The 25,138-nt window shown below is 37.8% G+C and overlaps 1 protein-coding gene and 2 long non-coding RNA genes across 3 annotated transcripts; 1 reads left to right on the top strand and 2 right to left on the bottom strand.

Moving 5' to 3' along the window:
• Positions 1 to 900: 900 nt before the first annotated feature.
• On the bottom strand, positions 901 to 6,877 carry LOC130410077 (metalloproteinase inhibitor 3-like). The gene is made up of 5 exons (XM_056734491.1): positions 6,698 to 6,877; positions 6,257 to 6,330; positions 5,970 to 6,072; positions 1,625 to 1,746; positions 901 to 1,293 (listed from the first exon to the last, which is right to left on the bottom strand). The coding sequence occupies exons 1-5, from the start codon at positions 6,822 to 6,824 to the stop codon at positions 1,111 to 1,113; spliced, it is 609 nt and encodes a 202-aa protein (XP_056590469.1). The 5' UTR covers positions 6,825 to 6,877; the 3' UTR covers positions 901 to 1,110.
• LOC130410082 (uncharacterized) lies at positions 3,962 to 5,549 on the top strand. Its single transcript, XR_008904972.1, has 2 exons — positions 3,962 to 4,779; positions 4,897 to 5,549. It is a non-coding gene; the product is annotated as an uncharacterized LOC130410082 (long non-coding RNA).
• Positions 6,878 to 18,489: 11,612 nt separating the features above from the next.
• Positions 18,490 to 19,512, bottom strand: LOC130410085 (uncharacterized). Its single transcript, XR_008904976.1, has 3 exons — positions 19,348 to 19,512; positions 18,992 to 19,125; positions 18,490 to 18,822 (listed from the first exon to the last, which is right to left on the bottom strand). It is a non-coding gene; the product is annotated as an uncharacterized LOC130410085 (long non-coding RNA).
• Between the last annotated feature and the right edge of the window lie 5,626 nt (positions 19,513 to 25,138).

Raw genomic sequence — 25,138 nt, forward strand, 5'->3', positions numbered from 1 at the left:
GTCAGCTGATTGAAGACAACCTTTTTCAATGATCTTGCCTATAAAAGCAGAGCGCCCTTGCCTGTTTGACACAGAGCGTCTCCCAGCTAGAGTCTCCATTTTGATTTTTGCCTGACCACATTTGGGCATTCTTCATCCATATTCATTCTCAAGATGTACAGGTGGTAGAATACCAAAATTGTATAGTCGAGTCTTAGCCACATCTGGGGTAGATGAAGCTAATGCAGCAATTTGTGAAACTCTTGACAGTCTGATATAACGAGCACATTAAGGTTCCTGCCAACGGGTTGAGTCCTCAGTTCCCATTGTTTGCATTTTTACTGCAGGTTTGTCTGAGCTCACTATAATCCCAGAGGTACTGGGTTCACAGAACTCATCGGCTACATGCTGAGGGGGTCCACGGCAAGGCTCAGCTGTGTGTTCCTGTAGGGACGGCAGTATCGCAAGTAACTTTGTTTCGGGAACTGCAATGTTTTGTAGAAGTTTGTCACAGTCTGAGCAGCAGGTGGTGGTTGATCCAAAAAGAAGGCATTTTCACATCAGCTTGAGTGTTGACAGTTATCCTTGAGAATTTCAATTGTCAGCAGTGCAGTAAGCTGGTTAACCACTAAGAATATCCTGGTTGCTGAGAATTCCAAATGTTTTAAAGTATTTCCTAGAGTCTTTGGCTTTAGTGCCTAATTGTATAGTCTGTGCACTGTACTGAATTGCTGGTGTTTAAATAAGATAAAGCATGAAAGCAGAAATGCAAAGCACGGAGCGCCAGTAAATGCGTTCGAACAGTATAATAAAGCCGGACGTATGTATTTCCCGTATACTTTTGACATGTTTCTCAATATGCATTTTTAATAAAGTCAATTGAAAAATATCACTTTTTAAGAAGCATGCTTACTTTTCATATTACAATCAAATAGTAACATTTTTATTTTGTATTCAAATTTCTTATATATTCTTAAATAAAAACTTCTTTAAAATATGAATGCGTTTTAAATGCATTTTTCATCAGTTAGACGCTAATTTGCAGGTCGTGTGCGGATATCTATATCAGAGAAAATTATACAGCAGGGTGGATAATTAATTTGAAGCAGCGGATGCGGTTGACATTTTAGCTCATCTGCGCATCTCTACTTTGCACAATGCATCAACATCAACTTTTGAATGTGGCATGTACCAGCTACAGATGCCTTCACTGTCCTTCAGACAGACGTAATCCAGAGACTGAGGAGAGTTGGTTTCCCACTTACATTCATTCTCAGATTGGGGACAACATGGACTGTCAGAACACGTAGAGATCTGTGGAGAGGACAGTTTGACATGAGTTTGAGGTGACATACAGTTTGACATTGACATGAGTTTTGTTTTGTTTAAGGAACAGTTCACCAAGACTATATATATATTCATTTATGTTTTATTCATCCTCATGTTTCTCCAAGAGATGCAGAAACAATGATGACAGAAATGTTATCTTTGGGTAAACTTTCTGTTTTAATAAAGCAAAATATACTCTCTTTAATGGAGGTTTGCATGGCAGAGGTAGGCAAATTATTGCAACTATGCAATTTTGGTAGAAAATTGTGAACACCAGAGTAAATTTTGCAATGTTTTGCATGTTGTATATCATTACCGTGCAGTTACAGCCCATCATATACATTTGTGAGAAGTTTTCTTGTTCCGTTAAGGAGAGATGATCCCATTGCTTGACAATGTCACACATCATCACTTCGATCCCATCTCTTAACCGGTTTCCTTGAAAAAGAAGAAAAAAGAAGGAAAGAAGGAAAGAAATTGGAAATGGGAAATTCGCGGTGAAGTTTTTTTCTGTTTGACATATTCAGCATTTGACAACTTTTGATATCATAAATTATGCACAGTGAGTAAATTAATCAAATGAGAAAAATAGAGGGCGTGGCTTGTGTTTTCCAATGAAGATGTGGATCTAAAAAAGCAGTTGCTTTTAATTTTGAAATAGAACTTGCAGCAGACTGACAGGTAAAGAGGATGTCTTGCCAATGATGTCAGAGAAGAATTAGTAAATTGAGTAAATTTTCAGATTTTCATTAAAGATTTTTAGGGTAAATTCATTTTTAAAAAGAATGACCCACGTAGATAAAGCATTTATAATGAACACTGGGATTTTCAACTAGTTGGCACTGCGCAGTTGCAAAAGTGCTCAAGATGTTGTCGACTTGGGATATGGCTTCTTTATTTTGCTGCACCATTGCTATGGTGCTTTAAATAGTTGTTATAGTGCGTGGCTAAACAGAAACCATTGTGATACGTACAAACTGGTTTGTCAACCAAATTAAAAGATAATTTTTTTGTTAATGTGTTTGTATGGTTGGTAGGATGCTCTAATTTTTTGATAAACTATGGTGCATTAAGGACCAGGGCAATGCCTTGTGACCACTGAAGTAAAAAGAGATGAGGATTATTTATATATTTAAAGGGTGATATGTAAAGGGTGATTCGAATGTGCTGCCACACCCTAGCAACCAGTTACTAGCGAAAAACATGAGTGGAACATCACTGGATCAGGCAGGAAGTCTTTAGATTAGATGATTAGATTAGAAAGTTGAATCTAATCTAATCTAATCATCTAATCTAAAGACTTCCTGCCTGATCCAGTGATGTTCCACTCATGTTTTTCGCTAGTAACTGGTTGCTAGGGTGTGGCAGCACATTCGAATGTCACTATTTATTTCCTGCATGCTTAGATAATTCAATGTGACCACCACCCTGCTCTTTGACATTCTGAGATGTCTAACAAGTTTCTTCATCCGCCCGAAGCGCATTACTTAAAACACTATGCCTCTCCTTAATAGGCCAGTGGATTTGAGACAGCATTCTTGGGTCTACGACCGACAGTGCGGGGCGAGTTACACACCAAATAATTATTTACAGTGAGGGAAATTAATATCTGATCCCCTGCTGATTTTGTAAGTTTGCCTGCTTACAAAGAAATGAAGGGTCTATCATATTCATGGTAAAGTAGATTTATTTTAACTGATAGAAACCGAATATCAACCAAAATATCTGAGGGAAAAATCTTTATTTATTTATAAATTGATTTGCATTTCAGTCAGTGAAATAAGTATTTGATCCCCTACTAACTAGCAAGAATTCTGGCCCCACAGATTGGTTATTTTACATTTACATTTTTAGGCATTTGGCAGACGCTTTTATCTAAAGCAAATCTTCCATTTTAACCTCTCCACCACCTTGGTAAAGACCAAATAGGTTTCAAGGATGTCAGGGACAAGATTGTAGACCTGCACAAACCTTGAACATGCTACAGACAGACGCTTGGTGAGAAGGAGACAACTGTTGGTGCGTGTCATGAAACTCGGAGGGGAGAACCCAATTGCAGGCAGACACGGGGATAAGGGGGTTTAACTAGATAAATGAAGATGGGTCGTGAATGTGCCTTTAACATGACAAAGACACAAAACATATTGCCAAGACAACCAAAGAGTGGCTTAAGGAGAAGCACATTCAATATCCTAGCCAGTCTCAAGACCCTAGTCCTATAGAAGATCTGTGAAGGAGGATAAACTCCAATTTAATGAGCGACAGCCAAGAAAACTTAAAGATTTACAGAAGAGTGGACTGTATGTATCCTGACACATGTGCAAACCTGATGACCAACTATCAGAAATGTTTTAACTCTGTGCTTGCCAACAAGGGTTTCTCCGACAAGTACACTCTAAAAAATGCTGGGTTATTTGTTTAACCCAACAGCTGGGTTGAGCCTGTTGGGTCATTTTGTTGGGTTATTTTCTCAGTGTTGGGTCATTTTTTGAGTAACCCAAACGCTGGGTTAGCAGTCTGGTCCAATTGAGTGACAGTTGAGAGAGTAAACCCCTCCCACTCCTCTACGCATCAGACAAACTCTACCTTCGCGGGCATTTTGATCCACTTCATCTCGGAAAGTTGTTATTCGGAGAAGAAAAGGTATGTTTACGAGTTTTTAATGTATAAAACTATTACTGTACAAAAAAAAATGCAAAAGTATGCAAAATTCGGCTGTTCGCATTAGTTTTGAAAAGTAACGTTAATCTAGCTTCGTTAGCTTTGTATAGCTAGTCTGTAACGTTATGCCCACGTTGTTCTAATTTACAGCTTTTTAATCATTTAAACTTCCTTTTTGGTGAACATTTCCTCTGAAATGTGTGACTTGTGTGAGGAATTTAGTTCAGTAACTTACGCAACTTGATATAAGGTTGACACGAGAGAGCGTCGTGTCAAAAGCAAACATCCAGCTCATTTTTTTATTTTAAATACCGCTAATGTTCGGTGAGGGAACTTAGTTTAAATAGTCTTTTAGACGAGAATTTAGTTGTTAAGAACACAAATACGTGATTTATATATAAACATAACGCCTCTTTGAGATTTTGTTAAGACGCTGTCGGAGGTGTGAGCTTCAGGCTGTCAGCGGTCGTGGCTCCGTGGAGAGCAGCTCTATCTCGGCCATTGCCTCGGGAGTAGCCGCTCTTATAACGTTAGTGGTTAACAATGCGATATAATTAATTTTGGGTATATGAAACGAACAATTGTTGCTCTTTTTAGATTTCTACTTATTCCCGAGTGTGTCGAATTAGTTAAGAGTTGTGTTAACGTTTATAATATTATTTTTTAAGACTGTATTTCAGTTTCTGTACTATATCCTACTCTTCTTTTTCCCCCCACTGACAGGTTGCAGAATAACAGCTAATATTAATGGATCATTCTATTCAAGAGAAAGTCAACTGGAACTTGGATATTTTCATAACAGGCTTAAAGGTAAACATTATTTAGGTAAAATGTTAATGTACTTCTTTATATGTTTATTATAATCCATTGTGCTCTGGGTAGGCCAGTTTCCTTACATTCTTCTCTTGTCTCTTTTTCTCTTTATAGATGAACAAATTGATAAAGAAACCCTCCTGCTGAACATCCACTTCCAAAAGTGCACGCCACACTGTTGTCTACAACTCCTAGGAAAAGAATCCTCTTTAGTAAGACTGCTCCGTGGATATGTCAGGTTAAGCAGTGCTGAAACCGAAAGAACTAACGCTCTTTAAAATGTTTTGTGAGTTTATATGAAGAGGAAAGTTACGGTGTCCCTTTTTCACATCCATAACGCTTGTTTATTTCTTTTTTTATAGAAAACTTGTGCATAGACTGATATTTTATCATATAAATGCGGTTCTATCAACAAGGGTTTAGTAAAATACTTTTTATAGTGTTTTTATGTCGCATCCATAACGCTGGAATTGCCCTAAAGCATTTTACTCGTGCCACTTTGTTAACTGTATATGAATTTTTGAAGTGTTAAGTTGTCTAACTATTTATATTTACTTGTGCCACTTTAATAACCTTGTTAAATGTATATGTTAAAATCTAAACTAATGTAATTTATTGAAGTTAATTTTCCTTAAATATGTATAAACATACATTTCATCAAAGTGTTTTATATGCCATTTTATTGTTCATTGAGCATAACATATTGCATGTTTTTATGAATTCCTTTTGTTTTGCATTTTGATCCTTAATAAAACTTTTGATTCTTACTGATGCCTCGAGTATTTCTCTGTGATTTTGTTATTATTATTTTTAAACATTTCGGGTTTGTTTAAAACCAGCAATGTAATTTTTAAGCAAAAGTTGATTGAAATAAAACAACCCAGCATGTTGGGTCAAAGATATAACCCAACTGGCTGGGTTAAAATAACCCAACGCTGGGTTTGTCCATATTTGACCCAGCGTTGGGTTACCAAAATAACCCAAATTGGGTTGTTTTAACCCAGCCTTTTTTTAGAGTGTACAAAGGTATGTTTTGCTCGGGGGTTTCTCTTTACTGTATATTGATATGCGTTGCCTCACAGGTACCACTCATAAATAAAATATTAAAACAAAAGAAAATAAGAATTTGCCGTGCTTACCATGTTTTTATGGTAAGTTTAGATTTACTGTGAGAAGCAGAGGTGTACCTGTAAGCACGTATCTCCCCTGATCCAGTGTGATGCCACATGATGATTGTGGATCTGTGTAGACATATTGAATTCTGCTTACGTTGTTAGAACCTTTCAATACCTGAAAAAGGAATTTTCATTATAATTAATATTGACAGTATGTTATGGTGAATATTCTGCAAACGTCTTTCTTTCTCTTTTTCAAGAAAAATATTTGGTTAAATAATTAACATTATATTGCATTAAATTGATTCTGATACATTTGAGAAATGTGTATGCTTGAAAGTACAAGTAGAATAGTTTACCTGGATTGCTGTGATTTTATACCGAAATAAGTTCCTAACAGAACCCCCCTTTCCGGTTACGTCAGCTAAAATCACTGATGGAAAATAAAGTGGCATGAATGTTAGAAATGCTGTTTTGTATAAACATCCTGAACATGACTATACAGTTTTCACACACTCACTAATAAATTGTTTATATAAAACATTTCATTATTATTGTCCCCTATCAAGAGTCAACATTGGACATTATTGTTTGTTTCTGAATCATGAACATTTCTAGCTCATGCTTGATTGGAAATAAAAAAAAGTATTAAAATTTGCTCATGGTTTTATAGATAAATGACAAATCAACTGGAATGCAGCGTTTCCCTCAGATAAATGTGTTCTGCGGTTTACAAAATTTCATACAAAAATTATATTGGAAAAGTTGTGAAAATAATGTTGATATAAGATTTGACGTACCCATTTCAGAAGTGCAGAATTGATCTTGAGAGTGACGTTGTAAACAGCGGCAGCTCTCTGCTGTCTGTATATTCAGCCCTACAGACAAGAAGATCAGCACAACACCCAACAGTGTTACACCCATCATGTACAGCAGAAGTCAAATGATACTTTCTAAGGATTTGGTCTGATTTACAGACTGTGATAGAATTTCTACTTTTCTCTCGATGGAAGTGGATGCATTTTATAGTTCAAATGTCTGAGGGAGGGATCTGCTCCTCCTACCAAATAAACCCCTCCCACATTCTTATGCGTTGATGAATTTGTCCTGCAATCTGTAATTTATTAAGGGTTGGTGCATTTTCTTATTCTTTGATGAATAACATTAACATTAGTAATTATATGGGGCCAGGCGCAATACCAGGAAAGATAGAATCCAGTTTTTCTATGTCACTGGTGTGTGTGTGTGGTACACAGTATCAGTCATGTGTGTGGAGTGAAATTCTACAACAGTGGGAATAGTCTGTTCTTTATTTCAAATAAAATTTAACTTCACTGTAAAAAAACTGTAGTCTTAATTAATTTTACAAAACCAATGCAAGTCGATGGGTACCAACATTTGTTTTCCATTAACATTCTTTTCTGAATCATCATATAATGATTATGTTTTTCAATGGCACTTCCTTAACTCAATTGAGTACACACACCCGTCATATGTAGGGGTGTAAAGCAGGGGTTCCCAAACTTTTTCATATCAGGATCCACCTAGGCAAGTACAATCAATCTCAAGACCCACTATAATATTTTAAAATGGAAAACTGCATTCTGATTTACAACAGAGAGCAGTTTTTATTTTCCTTTTCATATGAATGAAATATAGTTTCAATTAATTGCAATACCAAAAGGCTTATAAGAAACACTTAAAGCAAATTTCAAAACAGCAGCCTGATAGTTATGTTATGATCAGTGTTGGGAGCAATGCGTTACAAAAGTAATGAATTACAGTAAAATATTACGTTTTGCTGTAACGCAGTAGTGTAAGGCATTACTAATACATTATCAGTAATATTTTACTCGGTACATGTTCAGTAACACTTGCGTCACAACAAATGTTTCGCCAGGGAGACATTAACAACTCAAAAATCCTGCAAGTAAATTCTAGGATCCTGTTTGTGAAAACTCCCTCCGTCTGGCATGATTTCAGTCTCTGAGCTAAAAGTCTGAGGCTATTGGCCCCGCCCGGTGCGCTGTAAACCTAGCCCGTGTTGCCAGGGTCACGGTTTTCCCGCACAATAGGGGTGATTTGAAAGTGGAGTTGCAGGGAAAAATTATGGAGCCGCAGGTTCCACCACTTGATTCTTCCGGCTGCCAAATATCACTTTGAGCATCGCTATATGCAAGGGCGTAGATTTGGTTTGAATATTGCTCAATTGGGGGTTGAACGTCCCAGATAGCACACGAACATCACGGAGACGTCTATTTGATGTGGGTGTTTACATCTGGAAGACGTATTTTTTGGAGTGTTTGCTCATCTGCAATACGTCTATATGACGTTTCCTGTTAGAATATGTCTTTAAGGTGTAATGATTTAGAATTTATGTTAAAGTGACATCTTATAGATGTCTATCAGATGTTAGTAAACAGCAGATGCTTTCCAGATGAATTGATCTTCAACAGACATCTTGCAGACATAAGTGTGCTATCTGGGGTTGTATGCTGCCTGTTATTTTATTTTTATTTTTTAATGTGTATTGTTATTGGATAATTTATTTCTATATTTGTCTGTCTGTCTGTCTGTCTGTCTGTCTGTCTTTCTGTCTACAGTGAGGAAAATAAATATTTGAACACCCAGCTATTTTGCATTTTCTCACACTTTGAAATCATGGAAGGGTCTGAAATTGTCATCATAGGTGCATGTCCACTGTGAGAGACATAATCTTTAATAAAATCCAGAAATCACAATGTATGCTTTTTTTTAACTATTTATTTGTATGATACAGCTGCAAATAAGTATTTGAACACCTGAGAAAATCAATGTTAATATTTGGTACTGTTCTGCCCCTGCTTCTCTGTGTGGGTGACGTGATCTAGCCCGTAACATTAGTTCGGCAGATAGCTAACAGTTTCCCTGAGACAAGGAATGAAGCTTGTATATCCCTTCCAAAACTTTACTCAGGAAGTACTGTAAAACTACAAAAACACAAGAATACATCTCAGTATTTCACATAGGTACAGACGTAGTTGAAATATTGTCTGTTTAAAGCGTAAAGAAATAAATGTGTTGGCTTAAGGCTAACTTCAATGGGAAATTCCGTTAAGATGCTAGCATTTTAGCATAAATGAGCAAATACACATTTAAAACAAACTTAAACTTGTTAACAGAGGATATCATAACTAGTAATCTTAGTACTTAATGACAAGATAACTGTATGAGTCTGTACTTATAGGCAAACGTTTTTCTGGCCAACTTAAGTCCAGAGAAAAAAAATAGGTGACCGTTTCTTCAACATGTCTCTTCAAACTACGGCAAGACTGTCCCAGAGAAACACGGAGTTTGAGCTCCCTCCAAAGATTCTCTATTGGGTTTAGGTCTGGAGACTGGCTAGGCCACGTCAGAACCTTGATATGCTTCTTACAGAGCCACCCCTTGGTTATCCTGGCTGTGTGCTTCGGGTCATTGTCATGTTGGAAGACCCATCCTCGACCCATCTTCAATGCTCTAATTGAGGGAAGTAGGTTGTTCACCAAAATCTCGCAATACATGGCCCCGGTCATCCTCTCCTTAATACAGTGCAGTCGCCCTGTCCCATGTGCAGAAAAACACCCCCAAAGCATGATGCTACCACCCCCATGCTTCACAGTAGGGATGGTGTTCTTGGGATGGTACTCCTCATTCTTCTTCCTCCAAACACATTTAGTGGAATTATGACCAAAAAGTTATATTTTTGTCTCATCTGACCACATGACTTTCTCCTATGACTCCTCTGGATCATCCAAATGGTCAATGGCAAACTTAACACGGGCCTGGACATGTGCTGGTTTAAGCAGGGGAACCTTCCGTGCCATGCATGATTTCAAACCATGACGTCTTGTTGTATTACCAACAGTAACCTTGGAAACGGTGGTCACAGCTCTTTTCAGGTCATTGACCAGCTCCTCCCGTATAGTTCTGGGCTGATTTCTCACCTTCTTAGGATCATTGAGACCCCACGAGGTGAGATCTTGCATGGAGCCCCAGTCCGAGGGAGATTGACAGTCATGTTTAGCTTCTTCCATTTTCTAATGATTGCTCAAACAATGGACCTTTTTTCACCAAGCTGCTTGGCAATATCCCCGTAGCCCTTTCCAGCCTTGTGGAGGTGTAAAATTTGGACAGCTCTTTGGTCTTGGCCATTGTAGTTGTTGGATTCTAACTGATTGTTTGGGGTGGACAGGTGTCTTTATGCAGCTAACAACCTCAAACAGATGCATCTAATTTAGGATAATAAATGGAGTGAAGGTGGACATTTTAAAGGCAGACTAACAGGTCTTTGAGGGTCAGAATTCTAGCTGAAAGACAGGTGTTCAAATACTTATTTGCAGCTGTATCATACAAATAAATAGTAAAAAAATCATACATTGTGATTTCTGGATTTTTTTTAGATTATGTCCCTCACAGTGGACATGCACCTATGATGACAATTTAAGACCCCTCCATGATTTCTAAGTGGGAGAACATGCAAAATAGCAGGGTGTTCAAATACTTATTTTCCTCACTCTATCCATCCATCCATCCATCCATCTATCTATCTATCTATCTACAGTTGAAAGAAAAAGTATGTGAACCTTTTGGGCTTACTTGGATTTCTTCATAAATTGGTCATAAAATGTGTTCTGATCTTCATCTAAGTCACAACAATAGAGAAACACAGTCTGCTTAAACTAATACCGCACAAACATTATATGTTTTCATGTTTTTATTGAACACAACATGTAAACATTCATAGTGCAGGGTGGAAAAAGTATGTGAAACCCTAGGCTAATGACTTCTCCAAGAGCTAATTGGAGCCAGGAGTCACCCAACCTGGGGTCCAAGCAATGTGATGAGATTGGATGTGTTGATTAAAGCTGGCCTGTCCAATAAAAAACACACACCAGTTTTGAGTTTGCTGTTCTGAAGAAGCGTTGTCTGATGTGAACCATGCCTCGCACAAAAGAGCTCTCAGAAGACCTACGATCAAGAATTGTTGACTTACATAAAGCTGGAAAGGGCTACAAAAGTATATCTAAAAGCCTTGATGTCCATGTGTCCACGGTAAGACAGATTGTCTACAAATGGAGAAAGTTCAGCACTGTTGCTACACTCCCTAGGCGTGGTCGTCCTGTAAAGATGACTGCAAGAGCACAGAGCAGAATGCTCAATGAGGTGAAGAAGAATCCTAGAGTGTCAGCTAAACACTTACAGAAATCTCTGGCACATGCTAACATTTTTGTTGACAAATCTACAATAAGGAAAACATTAAACAAGAATGGACTTCATGGGAGGACACCACTGAGGAAACCACTGCTGTCCAAAAAAAACATTGCAGCACGTTTGAAGTTCGCAAAAGAGCACCTGGATGTTCCACAGCATTACTGGCAAAACATCCATCCATCCATTTTCTACCGCTTATCCGAACTACCTCGGGTCACGGGGAGCCTGTGCCTATCTCAGGAGTCATCGGGCATCAAGGCACTCGCAAAACATTTTGTGGATAAATTAAACCAAAATTGAGTTGTTTGGAAAGAACACACACAATGTTTATCAAGACATTTTGCAAGAAAACTTAAAACCATCTGTCCGCCAACTGAAGCTTAACAGAGGATGGACGATGCAACAGGACAACGACCCAAAGCATAGAAGTAAATCAACAACAGAATGGCTTCAACAGAAGAAAATACGCCTTCTGGAGTGGCCCAATCAGAGTCCTGACCTCAACCATTTGAGATGCTGTGGCATGACCTCAAGAGAGCGATTCACACCAGACATCCCAAGAATATTGCTAAACTGAAACACTTTTGTGAAGAGGAATGGTCCAAAATTTCTCCTGACCGTTGTGCAGGTCTGATCTGCAACTATAGGAAACGTTTGGTTGAGGTTATTGCTGCCAAAGGAGGGTCAACCAGTTATTAAACCCAAAGGTTCACATACTTTTTCCACCCTGCATTATGAATGTTTACATGTTGTGTTAAATAAAAACATTCTAACATTCTAATAAAACATTCTAATAAAAAAAATCTAAAATTGTGCGGTATTAGTTTAAGCAGACTGTGTTTCTCTATTGTTGTGACTTAGATGAAGATCAGAACACATTTTATGACCAATTTATGAAGAAATCCAAGTAAGCCCAAAGGGTTCGGTTCACTTTTTTTTTCTTTCAACTGTATCTATCTATCTATCTATCTATCTATCTATCTATATGCTTTAACTGATTACAAATTCAACATAAACATATATGAAAGAGACAACATTTAGACATTTATTTTAAGATTTTTACATTCCACCTTATTGCATTTTAATTGTTTTTAAAGGGAAACATGAAATTTAGATGCACAGAACAGTGATTATGATTACACAGGTTAAATGAAAGCTCCAAATATCTGCTTGCATCTCTCACAACCAACAAAAAAATTTGGCACACCAACTTGTTGTCTAAGAGGTCCAACTTGTCTTGGTGGACATGACAAGCTGCCACATGATTCTGTCTCTTTTGTGACATACTTGAGAGTAGCCAAGTTTTTAACCTTCCAAGGGCACTAAAGCTCCTTTCTGCTTCAGAAGATGACACTGGTACAACCAGAAGCAACCTGACCGGAGTTTCCACTTCACTGAAAAGGCCACGGACTTCCACTGACAAACCTTTAAGAATTTTTAAGAATGTTTTCTGCCTCCATACTGGATTCGTGTATAATCCTCATTCATAAAATTCTAACATAGAAGAGATTATAAAAAGAAAGAAATTATGTATTGAAAGGGCCAGTATGCGGCTGTTTTAATGAGTGAGCCACCTAAATTATTCATTCATCCAATCCGTTCAAAAGTCAGATTATTTTAGGAAGAAAACAAACATCAATGTGAATACTTTTGTCATTGATAATTACAGACACTATTGAAAAATGAACTAGCAAAACAGATGGCTGCTTTGGTAACTTGTAATACTGATAGTTATATATAAATACATTGCAATGGATTAGCTAGCTAACATATATGGTGTGTACTTGGCTATTATTACACAATATTCTCATACCTCATTCTCAGTACATGCTTTATTTTTTTGCATCCAACCAACTTTACAAAAGTTGCTGCTTAAATTTTTATATAGCAATTTGCATAAACTCCAGAATGTTATGAAGACTGATCAGATGAATTGCATAGTCCTTCTTTGCCATGAAAATTAACTTAATCCCAAAAAAACCTTTCCACTGCATTTCATTGCTGTCATTAAATCCTTTTCTTATCTAGCGCCTAAACTTTGGAATATTCTTCCCTGCACGGTCCGGGAGGCAGACACACTCTGTCAGTTTAAATCTAGACTAAAGACTCATCTTTTTAATCTTGCATACACTACACCTCCGTAATATTAATCCTCAGAGGATTTAGGCTGCATTATTTAGATCAACCGGAACCAGGAACACATCCAACAACAAATGATGTACTTGTTGCATCAAAGAGTGCAGAACAGTACTCTACTCTCAGCCAGTCTTGTCTCTTTGTTCCAAGGTTACCGCAGGATGCAGTTCATGCCCAGACCTGATGGCAGAGCTGAGAATGGGAAGCGGTGACCTGACAAGTGCTAAGAGGATAGAGCTGGATAAAGGACGCGACAACTTTGTTTTTCCTACAACATTTCAAATGCTATTAGATTGTTAATGATAATCTTTAATCCTTAATTTTATATTTTTATTAAGCCTTGTTGTGCAAGCACTGTTGAGCTTGTGCAGAGGCAGCAGCTTTTGCCAGAGGGGAACTGGAATCCCCTGGTTGGGCCTGGGTTCCCCTGAGGTTTTTTTTCTCGATGGGAGTTTTGGGTTCCTCACCACCGTTTGCATATTGTTTAGCACTATCTGCCTGGGGGGGCTGCTTTAGAATTCATACTTGTATTAAATGTGTCTCATGTACAGCTGCTTTGTAACAATGAAAATTGTAAAAAGCTCTATATAAATAAAGTTGAGTTGAGTTGAGTAAAGGACTTGCTGAGATGATTTCAGTAATCATCTTGTTAACTCAGGTGAGAATGTTGACAAGCACAAGGCTGTAGATCATTATGTCAGGCTGATTGGGTTAGAATGGCAGACTTGACATGTTAAAAGGAGGGTGATGCTTGAAATCATTGTTCTTCCATTGTTAACCATGGTGACCTGCAAAGAAACACGTGCAGCCATCATTGCGTGGCATAAAAATGGCTTCACAGGCAAGGATATTGTGGCTACTAAGATTGCACCTAAATCAACAATTTATAGGTTCATCAAGAACTTCAAGGAAAGAGGTTCAATTCTTGTAAAGAAGGCTTCAGGGCGTCCAAGAAAGTCCAGCAAGCGCCAGGATCGTCTCCTAAAGAGGATTCAGCTGCGGGATCGGAGTGCCAACAGTGCAGAGCTTGCTCAGGAATGGCAGCAGGCAGGTGTGAGCGCATCTGGTGTCAAGAAGGGCAGCAAAGAAGCCACTTCTCTCCAAAAAAAAACATCAGGGCCAGATTGATCTTCTGCAGAAAGTATAGTGAATGGACTGCTGAGGACTGGGCCAAAGTCAGATTCTCAGATGAAGCGCCTTTCCGATTGTTTGGGGCATCTGAAACGTATGAAGTGCTTGTAATTACATTTCAGTACATCACAGAAACAACTGAAACAAAGATCTAAAAGCAGTTTAGGAGCAAACTTTTTGAAAACGAATATTTATGTAATTCTCAAAACTTTTGGCTGTATTTGTATGTTAACGCTAATTGGATGACAGAGGGCTAATCATGTTTATGCAATAATGTGTTTGAATCAAGATATCTTCAAACACATCTTACTAGTTCCTTTTAAGGCAGAAGATATCTTCAAATGAATAGGTACTAGTAGTTATTCTGTTTTTGATATCAGTACTAATTTCTGACCAGTTTGTATTACAATAATGACTAGTATCTTTTTGATACTACTAGTATGTATTCATTCAATGCTAGTACTTGTTTTTAAATAGTGGATTTGTATTCAATGTTTAATTCATTAAGAACTAGTAGTTATATATTAGACACTAGTGTCTTTTACGGTTGTTACTAGTAAAATTTCTTATCTTACTGGTCACAATTGTTTTTTACATGATGACTAGTCAGAAAGACCATTGTAGAGTTCAATCGCAAGTCTTACTAGTAAAATAAAATATCTCACTAGTCACTATTGAAAAAAGTACTAGTTTCTCATGAATAGTTACTAGCATAAATCTAATAAGTACTAGTAGCTGATAAACATGTATACGTTTCTGATAAATAAGTACTAGTATCTAATAAGTATATATTTATTATGGGGGGGGGGGCACGGTGGCTTAGTGGTTAGCACGTTCGCCTCACACCTCCAGGGTTGGGGGTTCGATTCCTGCTTCCGACTTGTGTGTGTGGAGTTTGCATGTTCTCCCCGTGCCTCGGAGGTTTCCTCCGGGTACTCCGGTTTCCTCCCCTGGTCCAAAGACATGCATGGTAGGTTGATTGGCATCTCTGGAAAAATTGTCCGTAGGTTGTGTGTGCCCTGCGATGGGTTGGCACTCCATCCAGGGTGTATCCTGCCTTGATGCCTGATGACTCCTGAGATAGGCGCTGATGCCCCGTGACCCGAGGTAGTTCGGATAAGCGGTAGAAAATGGAATGGAATGGAATATTTATTAGGTACTAGTATCCAATGAATAAGTCCTAGTATCTAAAAAATAAGCATCGGTATCCGTTTGGCAGGCTCACGTATCTTGAAAATAAGTACTAGTACCTAATAAATAAGTATCAGTACCTTAAGAATAAATACTAGTACCTAATAAATAGGTACTAGTGACTATCGGAAGACACACTAGTCAGAACTGAATAGTTGATATCTAAATGACAGATCTCCATAGAAATCAATGGCAAAAATCTGAAATGTGTTACTAATAACAATAGAATAATTACTAGTCAATGATGTAATAAGTACTAGTCTCAAATAAATAAGGACTAGTATCTATTTAATAACTACTAGTATCTAATGATTAAATACTAGTATGTAATGAATAAGTACTAGTATCTAATGGTAAAGTACTAGTTTCTATTGAATAAGTACTAGTATCTAATAAATAAGCACTAGTATCTAATTTTAGGTACTAGTATGTCATGAATAAGTACTAGTATCTAATGATTAAGTACTAGTATCTATTGAATAAGTACTATCATCTAATAAATAAGCACTAGTATATAATTTGTAGGTACTAGTATTTAATTAATAAGTACAAGTATCTAATTGAACAGTTACTAGTGACTAAACAATAAGTACTAGTAGCCTAAAAATAGACACTAGTAAACCTCAAGGGTTAAATGACAAAATGGCTTGCCATACTCTGTCACGTTATATACGTTTACCGTAATGGCTAGTGTAAGCGCGCACAACAAAACCACGTGAGGGCAAACTTGACCGTCGTTTCGCTGAGCCCTGTTGTTGAGCATCGCGTGTCTCCCACACTCGCTCGGAATTGACCAAGTGAGCCAAAGAGGATATTCACTGATAAACGTTCAAAAAGCAAATGTTTTTCCACTATAACAGAATAAAAATAGTAAAAAAAATAGTAAATGTCCCTTGCAGAAAGTAATCGTTCGGCGCTCGATACCTGTGACCAGAGTTGCAGACGTGACACGGTGCGTTTATAAGCATATACAACAAACACATAAACGCGTTTTGTAAGTATGACTACATTGCCAATAGCCAACCCATTCTCATGAAACAAAAATGCACGCTGTACGGGGACAGCACATGGAAATCAACCCGTACACATAGAAAACTCCATATGTAGCCTTTCTTTCACTGTTGACGCTGATGAAGTCCCGCATAGAGGCATTCATCCCCGAACTGTCCAGTAAAATAAGTCTTAAATTCGTTTTGGCGCTCCAGACATTCAACATCCATTAAGGAATGCCTGATGTAATGACACAATTGTGTTGTCATTGTGGCCTGCCTTTTACAATGACGCCATTAATGTTTTGAATAAATATAAGTGAATAGACTAATTAATAAAAAATAATTTGAGTTCTTTTTTATATAAAATTTATTTATGTTCGACACCGTTTAAGTTTTTTTTTCTGCTCTATCCCTACCTTCATAGGGGATGCTTCAGCCCCCACAGGAACCCCACTTCCCGCGGCTTAAGTATAGCACTGCTACAAAATGTTTCTGATAATAGAGTCCCCCACTATTAGAGGTTTGGGCTCGGCTGCATTTTGAGCAGAGCGCCGTAGCCTGATTGACAAAGAGCGTCTGCCAGCTGCAGTGTCCACTTTTGATTTTTGCCTGTCCACATTTGGGGATTCTTCACCCATATTCATTAGTGCTTCAAGATGTACAGGGGGTGGTAGAATACAAACATTGTCTAGTTGAGTCTGAGCCATATTTGGGGTAAATTAAGCTAATGCAGCAATTTGTGAAACTCTTCACAGTCCGATGTTATGAGCACCTTTAGGTCTTGCGCCCTGTTTCTTCCAACGGTTTGTGTCCTCTGTTACCTATGTTTGCATCTTTCCTGCAGGTTTGTCTGAGCTCACTATAATCTGTTGAGATGTACTGGGTTAACGGAACTCACCGTCTGTACACTGAAAAAAGTGAGACTTTGGACCAACTTGTTAAAATCAATTTTATTAGTTTCTCTCAAATGATATTTATGGCTTGGTTCAAATAAATATTTATACATTTGATCAGTGTTTTCTTTAGTTGGGCTCTTGACTCTTATATTTTTCAGTTTTAATTGTCTGTTGTTACAGTGTGTTACAACACATTTATTGAGCCGATAAAACTTAGAATCCATTGGAGTCAATTTATTGGTCATTGCGCGGTAATAATAATAATTACTTAGCAGTGAGTTATTAATGTCTGCATGTTGTGTGATCCTACTGTGTGAGATTAAAACAGTGGTACTAAAACACAATATGAACTAATGGAAAACTTACTGAATCAATTGGATATCAAGAATCAGTGTATGAATCTCAACAATGGTGACAACCAACAAAAGAAAGCTTCATGCGGTTATGCATGCTGGGTAACATCAAAGTTCAAAACTCATTCATGACTCCCAGCTTGCATTGCATTTGATCTGTTTATCTGAATTAGTTTGATAATTTTCACCATTGTTGAGGTTTGTATGATGACTGTTGATGTTTAAGTGTGTCAAGATAATTGTCTGTTTATTTTATAACAGTATATTTGCATTTGTCAACCAGGACATTTAAATAAAGTCATAAAAGATCAGTTTCCACATCATTTTGTATCACTTCTCATCTTTATCAAAACTTTACAGACATCACAAAAACTTAACCTTAAAGCAACTCTTCTTTTCTTATTTATGCACAAGTGTTCTTATTAAAAGACTATTGTAAACATTTAAAGAGAAGAGACCAAAGTAATTCAACCAAAGTCAGGGATCAAGAGCACAACTAAGCAAACACTGATCAAACAATGGTAGTTTGTGAAATGTATATATTTTGATTTGAACCAAGCCATAAATATAATTTGAGAGAAACTAATAAAATTGCTTGTCACAAGTTGACATAATTCGTTTAAGTTTTCCAAAGTTAAAGGTTTTTTTTTTTTTATGTTGATCCAAAGTCTCACTTTTTTCAGTGTATGCACTGTAAAAAAATCCTTTAAAATTTACAGTAAAATACTGGCAGCAGGGTTGCCAGCCAGTTACTGTATATTTTACAGCCACAGTACTGTAATTCAATTTACAGGCATTTTCTGTAATTGCATAATACATGAAAAAAATGTAATTTTGAATAGCAACAGTATAATGCTGTATTTTTTACAGCCAATTGCTTGATTTTAATTTACTGTAATTAGAAGAAATACATAATCACTGTATATCCAGTATGTTTTGCATTCTGTAAAACAGTCCACATCTTGGTCCATCAGAGCACAACAAGTAGCTAGAACTATGGAAAAGAAAAAATAGAATAATGTCAGATATTCAATTTATAGTCAGAGAAAAACAGAGGACAACATATACAGTCAGAGAATATTAAAATTATGTAATTAAATGATGAGATCTGTGTGTGTGTGTGTGTGTGTGTGTGTGTGTGTGTGTGTGTGTGTGCTTCTTACTTTTCATCGATTACACTGAAAATTCATCATTGTGTTTAGAAGAGCGGCAACATGTGGGTTCACTTCAACCTTTTTCTTCTGTATCCTGGCATTTTAGATGACCCTTCTTCTTGTTCCACTCTCTGGATTAATATCTACAAAGAGTCAGGAAAAACTAAATGTTATATATCAAATATACAAAATATATTATATTAAAACACATTAATTAAATGATCAGCTTGCTGGTGTTAAATAGGGGAGACTTCTAAATAATTTGCACTAAAAAAATGCATATCTCGTTGAGAAATATTATTTTAAAGGTCTTAGCAGTTATATAACATTAACATATCTATAAAATGCAGGTAAGGAAGTAATACCTTTCAATGGACTCCAAGATACACGCTGCCCCATCCTGGTACTCAAGATTGAATATGTAACATGCTATGAACAGAGTGGGACGGCCAGACATGAAGCTGTGCTGAGCACAGTCACACACAACATAACCTTCAGTAGTCAGCATCCAGTGGCCTGCATGTGAAAGTGTGTCCTAAAACAAACAATACCACATGTGACAATAGTTAATAGTTACTATAGACTTTTATCTTTAAGCTTTTTACATTTAAACTACATTTTAGTAAAGTGACTCCACAAACAAACTCTAAGCAAATTACACAGAGTAACTTACACTTAAAACTGTACTTATACAAGACAACTAACGTTAGGGATGTCACGGTCAAGAAATTGTCACACTAGTATTTGTAACGGGCCGTCTCACTCCCACCCTCGAACGGTCCTATATGGGAGAAAGACCTGCTCTAACGATGAGGGTGTCGGTAACGTCATTTGCTCAAGCTCTCATCTGGCCTCCGTTACATAAACTGTATATCTAGCTGGTTATGTACACTAATCACTTTACCGGGCTATCCTCCGTGAACATCGACTTATCTCAAGCTTTGGCGACTTGTTTTAATTTGGGCTCTCGATTTAACGGATAACTGCATTTGCACATTTGAATAACACCACAAAATAATCACGACCGAGTGTGATCTTCAACACTAAAGTCCCGTGAATCCCAACTGTCGAAGCATGTAACTTTTACCGTGTCTACGGCCGTTGCGATGTTCAACATTTAAAAACAACCGTCAACTTACTATTACAATGAACTGTAGCTCGTCACATACCGCCTTCGCTCCTGGTGTGAACAAAAACTCTAAATAACATGAACAACTTCTGTCCTCAGGTGCTACAGCGACGGAGAATGTTTGAAATCTTACCGCGACGGCGCTGCTGAAACTCCTTTGGTCCCCGCGGATGGAGGTTGAATCCGGGGTTACCAACATGAAACGCGAATGTAGATACCTCTATATAACGTTACCAGTATGATTGTTACCAAATATGGAAAAAAACGTAATAAGTCACTTACCACAGGTGTGAATCACTCATTTTACGCACTACCCCAATCTCGACTGTTGAAGGTCATCCCGCCATTGTAGATTTGAAATTTACCGCAATATTCTGTACATATGAGTTAATCCGTCACGTGACCTCAGAATGCATTGCACTTTACAGCAATATTCTGTATTATTTAAAAAACAGTCAGCTTCTGTAAAATAACTCTGTAGTTTTTACAGCAATTCGTTACAGTGTGCTTAGGGATCCACGGCGAGGCTCAGTTTTGTGTTCCTGCAGGGACGGCAGTATCACAAGTACTTTGTTTCTGGAACTGCAATCTTCTGTAGAAGTTTGTGGCAGTCTGAGCAGCAGGTGGTTGTTGATCCAATAGAAGCCATTTTCACATCAGTTTGAGAGTGAGCAGCCGAGTTATCCTTAAGAACTTCGATTGTCTGGTAGACCACTATCCTAAATAAGTCCTGGCTGCTGAGTAGTCCAAAAGTTTTGAAGTATTTCCCAGAGTCTTTAGCTTTAGTGTCTAATTGTTTAGTCTGAGCACTGTACTGAATTGCTGTTGTTTAAATAAGATAAATCATAAAGCGGAAGCGCAAAGCACGGAGGACTATTAAATCCGTCTGAAAAGTAGCAAAGCCGGAAGTATATAGAGTGGGTACGGAAAGTATTCAGACCCTCTTAAATATTTCACTCTTTGTTATATTGCAACCATTTGCTAAAATCCTTTAAGTTCATTTTCCTCATTAATGAACACAGAGCACACCATATTGACTGAAAAACACAGAATTGTTGAAATTTTTGCAGATTTATTAAAAAAGAAAAACTTTAATATCACATGGTCCTAAGTATTCAGACCCTTTGCACAGTATTTAGTAGAAGCACCCTTTTGATTTAATACAGCCATGAGTCTTTTTGGGAAAGATACAACAAGTTTTTCACACCTGGATTTGGGGATTCTCTTCCACTCCTCCTTGCAGATCCTCTCCAGTTCTGTCAGGTTGGATGGTAAACGTTGGTGGACAGCCATTTTTAGGTCTCTCCAGAGATGCTTAATTGGGTTTAAGACGGGGCTCTGGCTTGGCCATTCAAGAACAGTCAGAGAGTTGTTGTGAAGCCACTCCTTCGTTATTTTAGCTGTGTGCTTAGGGTCATTATCTTGTTGGAAAGTAAACCTTCGGCCCAGTCTGAGGTCCTGAGCACTCTGGAGAAGGTTTTCCTCCAGGATATCCCTGTACTTGGCCGCATTCATCTTTCCCTAAATTGCAACCAGTCGTCCTGTAGCTGAAAAACACCCCCACAACATGATGCTGCCACCACCATGCATCACTGTTAGGGCTGTATTGGACAGGTGATGAGCAGTGCCTGGTTTTCTCCACACATACCGCTTAGAATGAAGGCTAAAAAGTTATATCTTGGTCTCATCGGACCAGAGAATCTTATTTGTCACCATCTTGGAGTCCATCTATTGAACAGAAGCTGCTCTTTGTAAATAATTTTGATCTGTTCTGCGAGCGACCAAGGCTCTTCCGCCCCGACGGGCTGCACCCCAGCAGCATTGGAGCGGAAATTCTGTCTGACAACATCTCAAAGACGCTACCCACCATTTGACTAGTAAGTATAAATTTTAATTTTAATCATAGTCTGTGTTGCTCTCACCCACCAGTTAAGAATGTTACTGCTTCCAAATGCATAGAAACTGTGTCTGTCCCCCGAATAATACAACCAAATAATAATTTATTTTAAAGTCAGAGAAAAAATCTTATCATGATTAAACCAAAAGACAATATATTTAATGAGCAAAACCAACGCCTAAAGTTTGGGCTACTTAATATTAGATCACTTAATCCAAAGGCAGTTATTGTAAATGAAATGATCACAGACAACAGTTTTGATATACTTTGCCTTACTGAAACATGGCTTAAGCCAAATGATTACTTTGGTCTAAATGAGTCTACGCCACCAAGCTACGGTTATATTCATGAGCCACGTCCGGTTGGTCGAGGTGGTGGTGTCGCAACAATCTTTAGAGACTTTCTTACCGTTACTCGGAGAACAATGCATACATTTAAATCATTTGAAGTGCTTGTGTTGAACATAACTGTTCCAAATAAAAGTAAAAAAACAGTGCTTTCTCTTACATTGGTTACTGTGTATAGACCCCCTGGGCCTTACACTAATTCGCAGTTCGAGTTCGCAGAATTCTTATCGGATCTATTCGTTAACATCGATAAAGTACTGATTGTTGGAGATTTTAATATCCACTTAGATATTGCTAACGATCCATTAGCTGTGGCGTTTAAAGAACTGCTAGACTCTTGTGGTGTAACACAATACATCAATAGACCTACTCATCGCCTTAATCATACACTAGACTTGGTTATATCTCACGGAGCCGATCTAACCAATATCGATGTTATACCTCAAAGCGACGATGTTTCCGATCACCATCTTATAACATGTACACTGCGCACTCCAGAAATCAGTTGTATATCTCGTTATCGACAGGGTAGAACTATCACCTCAACTACTAAAGATAGTTTCGTAAAGAACTTGCCAGATCTGACTCCACTAATAACCTTTCCCACTAACATAGAATCGATCGATGACATGACCAGCAACATGGGCAATATTTTCTCTAATACCTTAGAAGCGGTCGCACCTATGAAGTCAAAAAAGATTAATGAAAAGATCATAGCACCATGGTATAATAACACCACTCGCACCCTAAAGAGAGAAACGCGTAAACTGGAGCGAAAATGGAAACAAACCCAATTAGAGGTTTTTAAAATTGCATGGAAAGAGAGTGCAAGCTGTTACAAAAAGGCACTAAAAGCAGCAAAAGCCGAGTACCTCCGTAACCTCATAGAAAATAACAAAAACAATCCAAGGTTTTTATTTAGTACAATTGCTAAACTAACAAACAAACAGACTCCACCTGACCTGGGTATTCCGCAGCACCTTGGTAGCAATGAATTCATGAAGTTTTTTACTGAGAAAATCGAAATAATACGAGACAACATAGCTAAAACCAAACCTCCAACTGTGTCAGAAGAATTAGTTTCAACCGTCACCCAAAAAGAAAAGCTAGAGTGTTTTTCTCTTATAAATCAGGAATATTTAATTAAAATTATTGCAACATCCAAACCGACGACATGCTTATTAGACCCCATTCCGACTACTTTATTAAAAGAGTTACTACCTGCTGTAGTTATGCCCATTTATAACATAATCAACTTGTCAATTAATCTAGGACATGTCCCAGGACCCTTTAAGATGGCTGTAATTAAGCCTCTTATCAAAGAACCAAATTTAGACCCCAATGAACTTGGAAGCTATAGACCGATTTCAAATCTCCGGTACTTGTCTAAAATACTAGAAAAAGTAGTGTCAACTCAACTGTGTACCTTCTTACAAAATAATGACATGAACGAGAAGTTTCAGTCTGGCTTTAGACCGCATCACAGCACTGATTTGATCTTTGACTTTTGACCTTAGTGCTGCTTTCGATAATGTAGACCATAAAATACTACTAGATCGTTTACACAATTATACCTGTATTCAGGGACAGGCACTGCAATGGTTCAGATCTTACTTAACAGACAGATATCAATACGTCCATTTAAATGGGAAATCGTCAAATCTTACGCAAGTAAACTATGGATTACCTCAGGGATCGGTTTTAGGACCCCTGCTTTTCTCCATATACATGCTGCCCCTTGGCAACATTATTAGAAAACATGGAATTAGCTTACACTGTTATGCAGATGATACTCAGCTATATATCTCATCAAGACCAGATGATTCCTTTAAGCTATCCAAACTGGCAGAGTGCATCGAGGACATAAAACATTGGATGACTAGTAATTTCCTCCTTTTAAACTCTAGCAAAACAGAAATATTACTTATAGCACCAAAATCAAGTAAACAGAATATCTCCGATTACAGCCTGCAAATTGAAAGCTGCACTGTTACTCCAACAAATACAGTTAAAGACCTAGGCGTTATATTTGACGGCAACCTGTCATTTAAAAATCACATCTCAAATATCACAAAAATAGTCTTCTTCCACCTTAGAAATGTTGCCAAATTACGAAATAGTTTGTGTGTTGCAGGCGCAGAAAAGCTTATTCATGCATTTGTGACCTCACGGCTTGACTATTGTAATGCTCTACTTAGTGGTTGTCCTGTATCATCGATAAACAAACTACAGTTAGTTCAGAATGTAGCTGCCAGAGTTCTTACTAGGTCAAGAAAATACGATCACATAACCCCAGTTTTATTATCGCTTCACTGGCTACCCGTTAAGTATCGTATTGATTTAAAAATTCTTTTAATTACTTACAAAGCCTTAAACGGTTTAGCACCTACTTACTTAACCGAGCTTTTATCACGTTACAACCCATCACGCTCTCTAAGATCTCAAAACTTAGGACTCTGGACAACACCTAGAATAACAAAATCCACCAAAGGGGGACGAGCTTTCTCATACGTAGCACCTAAACTCTGGAATAGCCTTCCTGATACTATTCGAGGGTCAGACACACTCTCCCAATTTAAATCTAGATTAAAGAAACATCTCTTCAGCCAAGCTTTCACTTTATGCATAGTTAATGAACAGCAGCTACGCTAATTATTCTCTTTATTCTCTTTCCGCCTCTGCCTCGGGATGCCCATCCCGAGGTAGGAAGAAGTTCCACCATGTCCAGACGACCGACAGATGCCCATCCCCAATTTGAGATTATGCCAGCTACAGCTGCAGAC

The sequence above is a fragment of the Triplophysa dalaica genome, chromosome 21 (assembly GCF_015846415.1).
Source record: "Triplophysa dalaica isolate WHDGS20190420 chromosome 21, ASM1584641v1, whole genome shotgun sequence".
NCBI classification, from domain to species: Eukaryota; Metazoa; Chordata; class Actinopteri; order Cypriniformes; family Nemacheilidae; genus Triplophysa; species Triplophysa dalaica.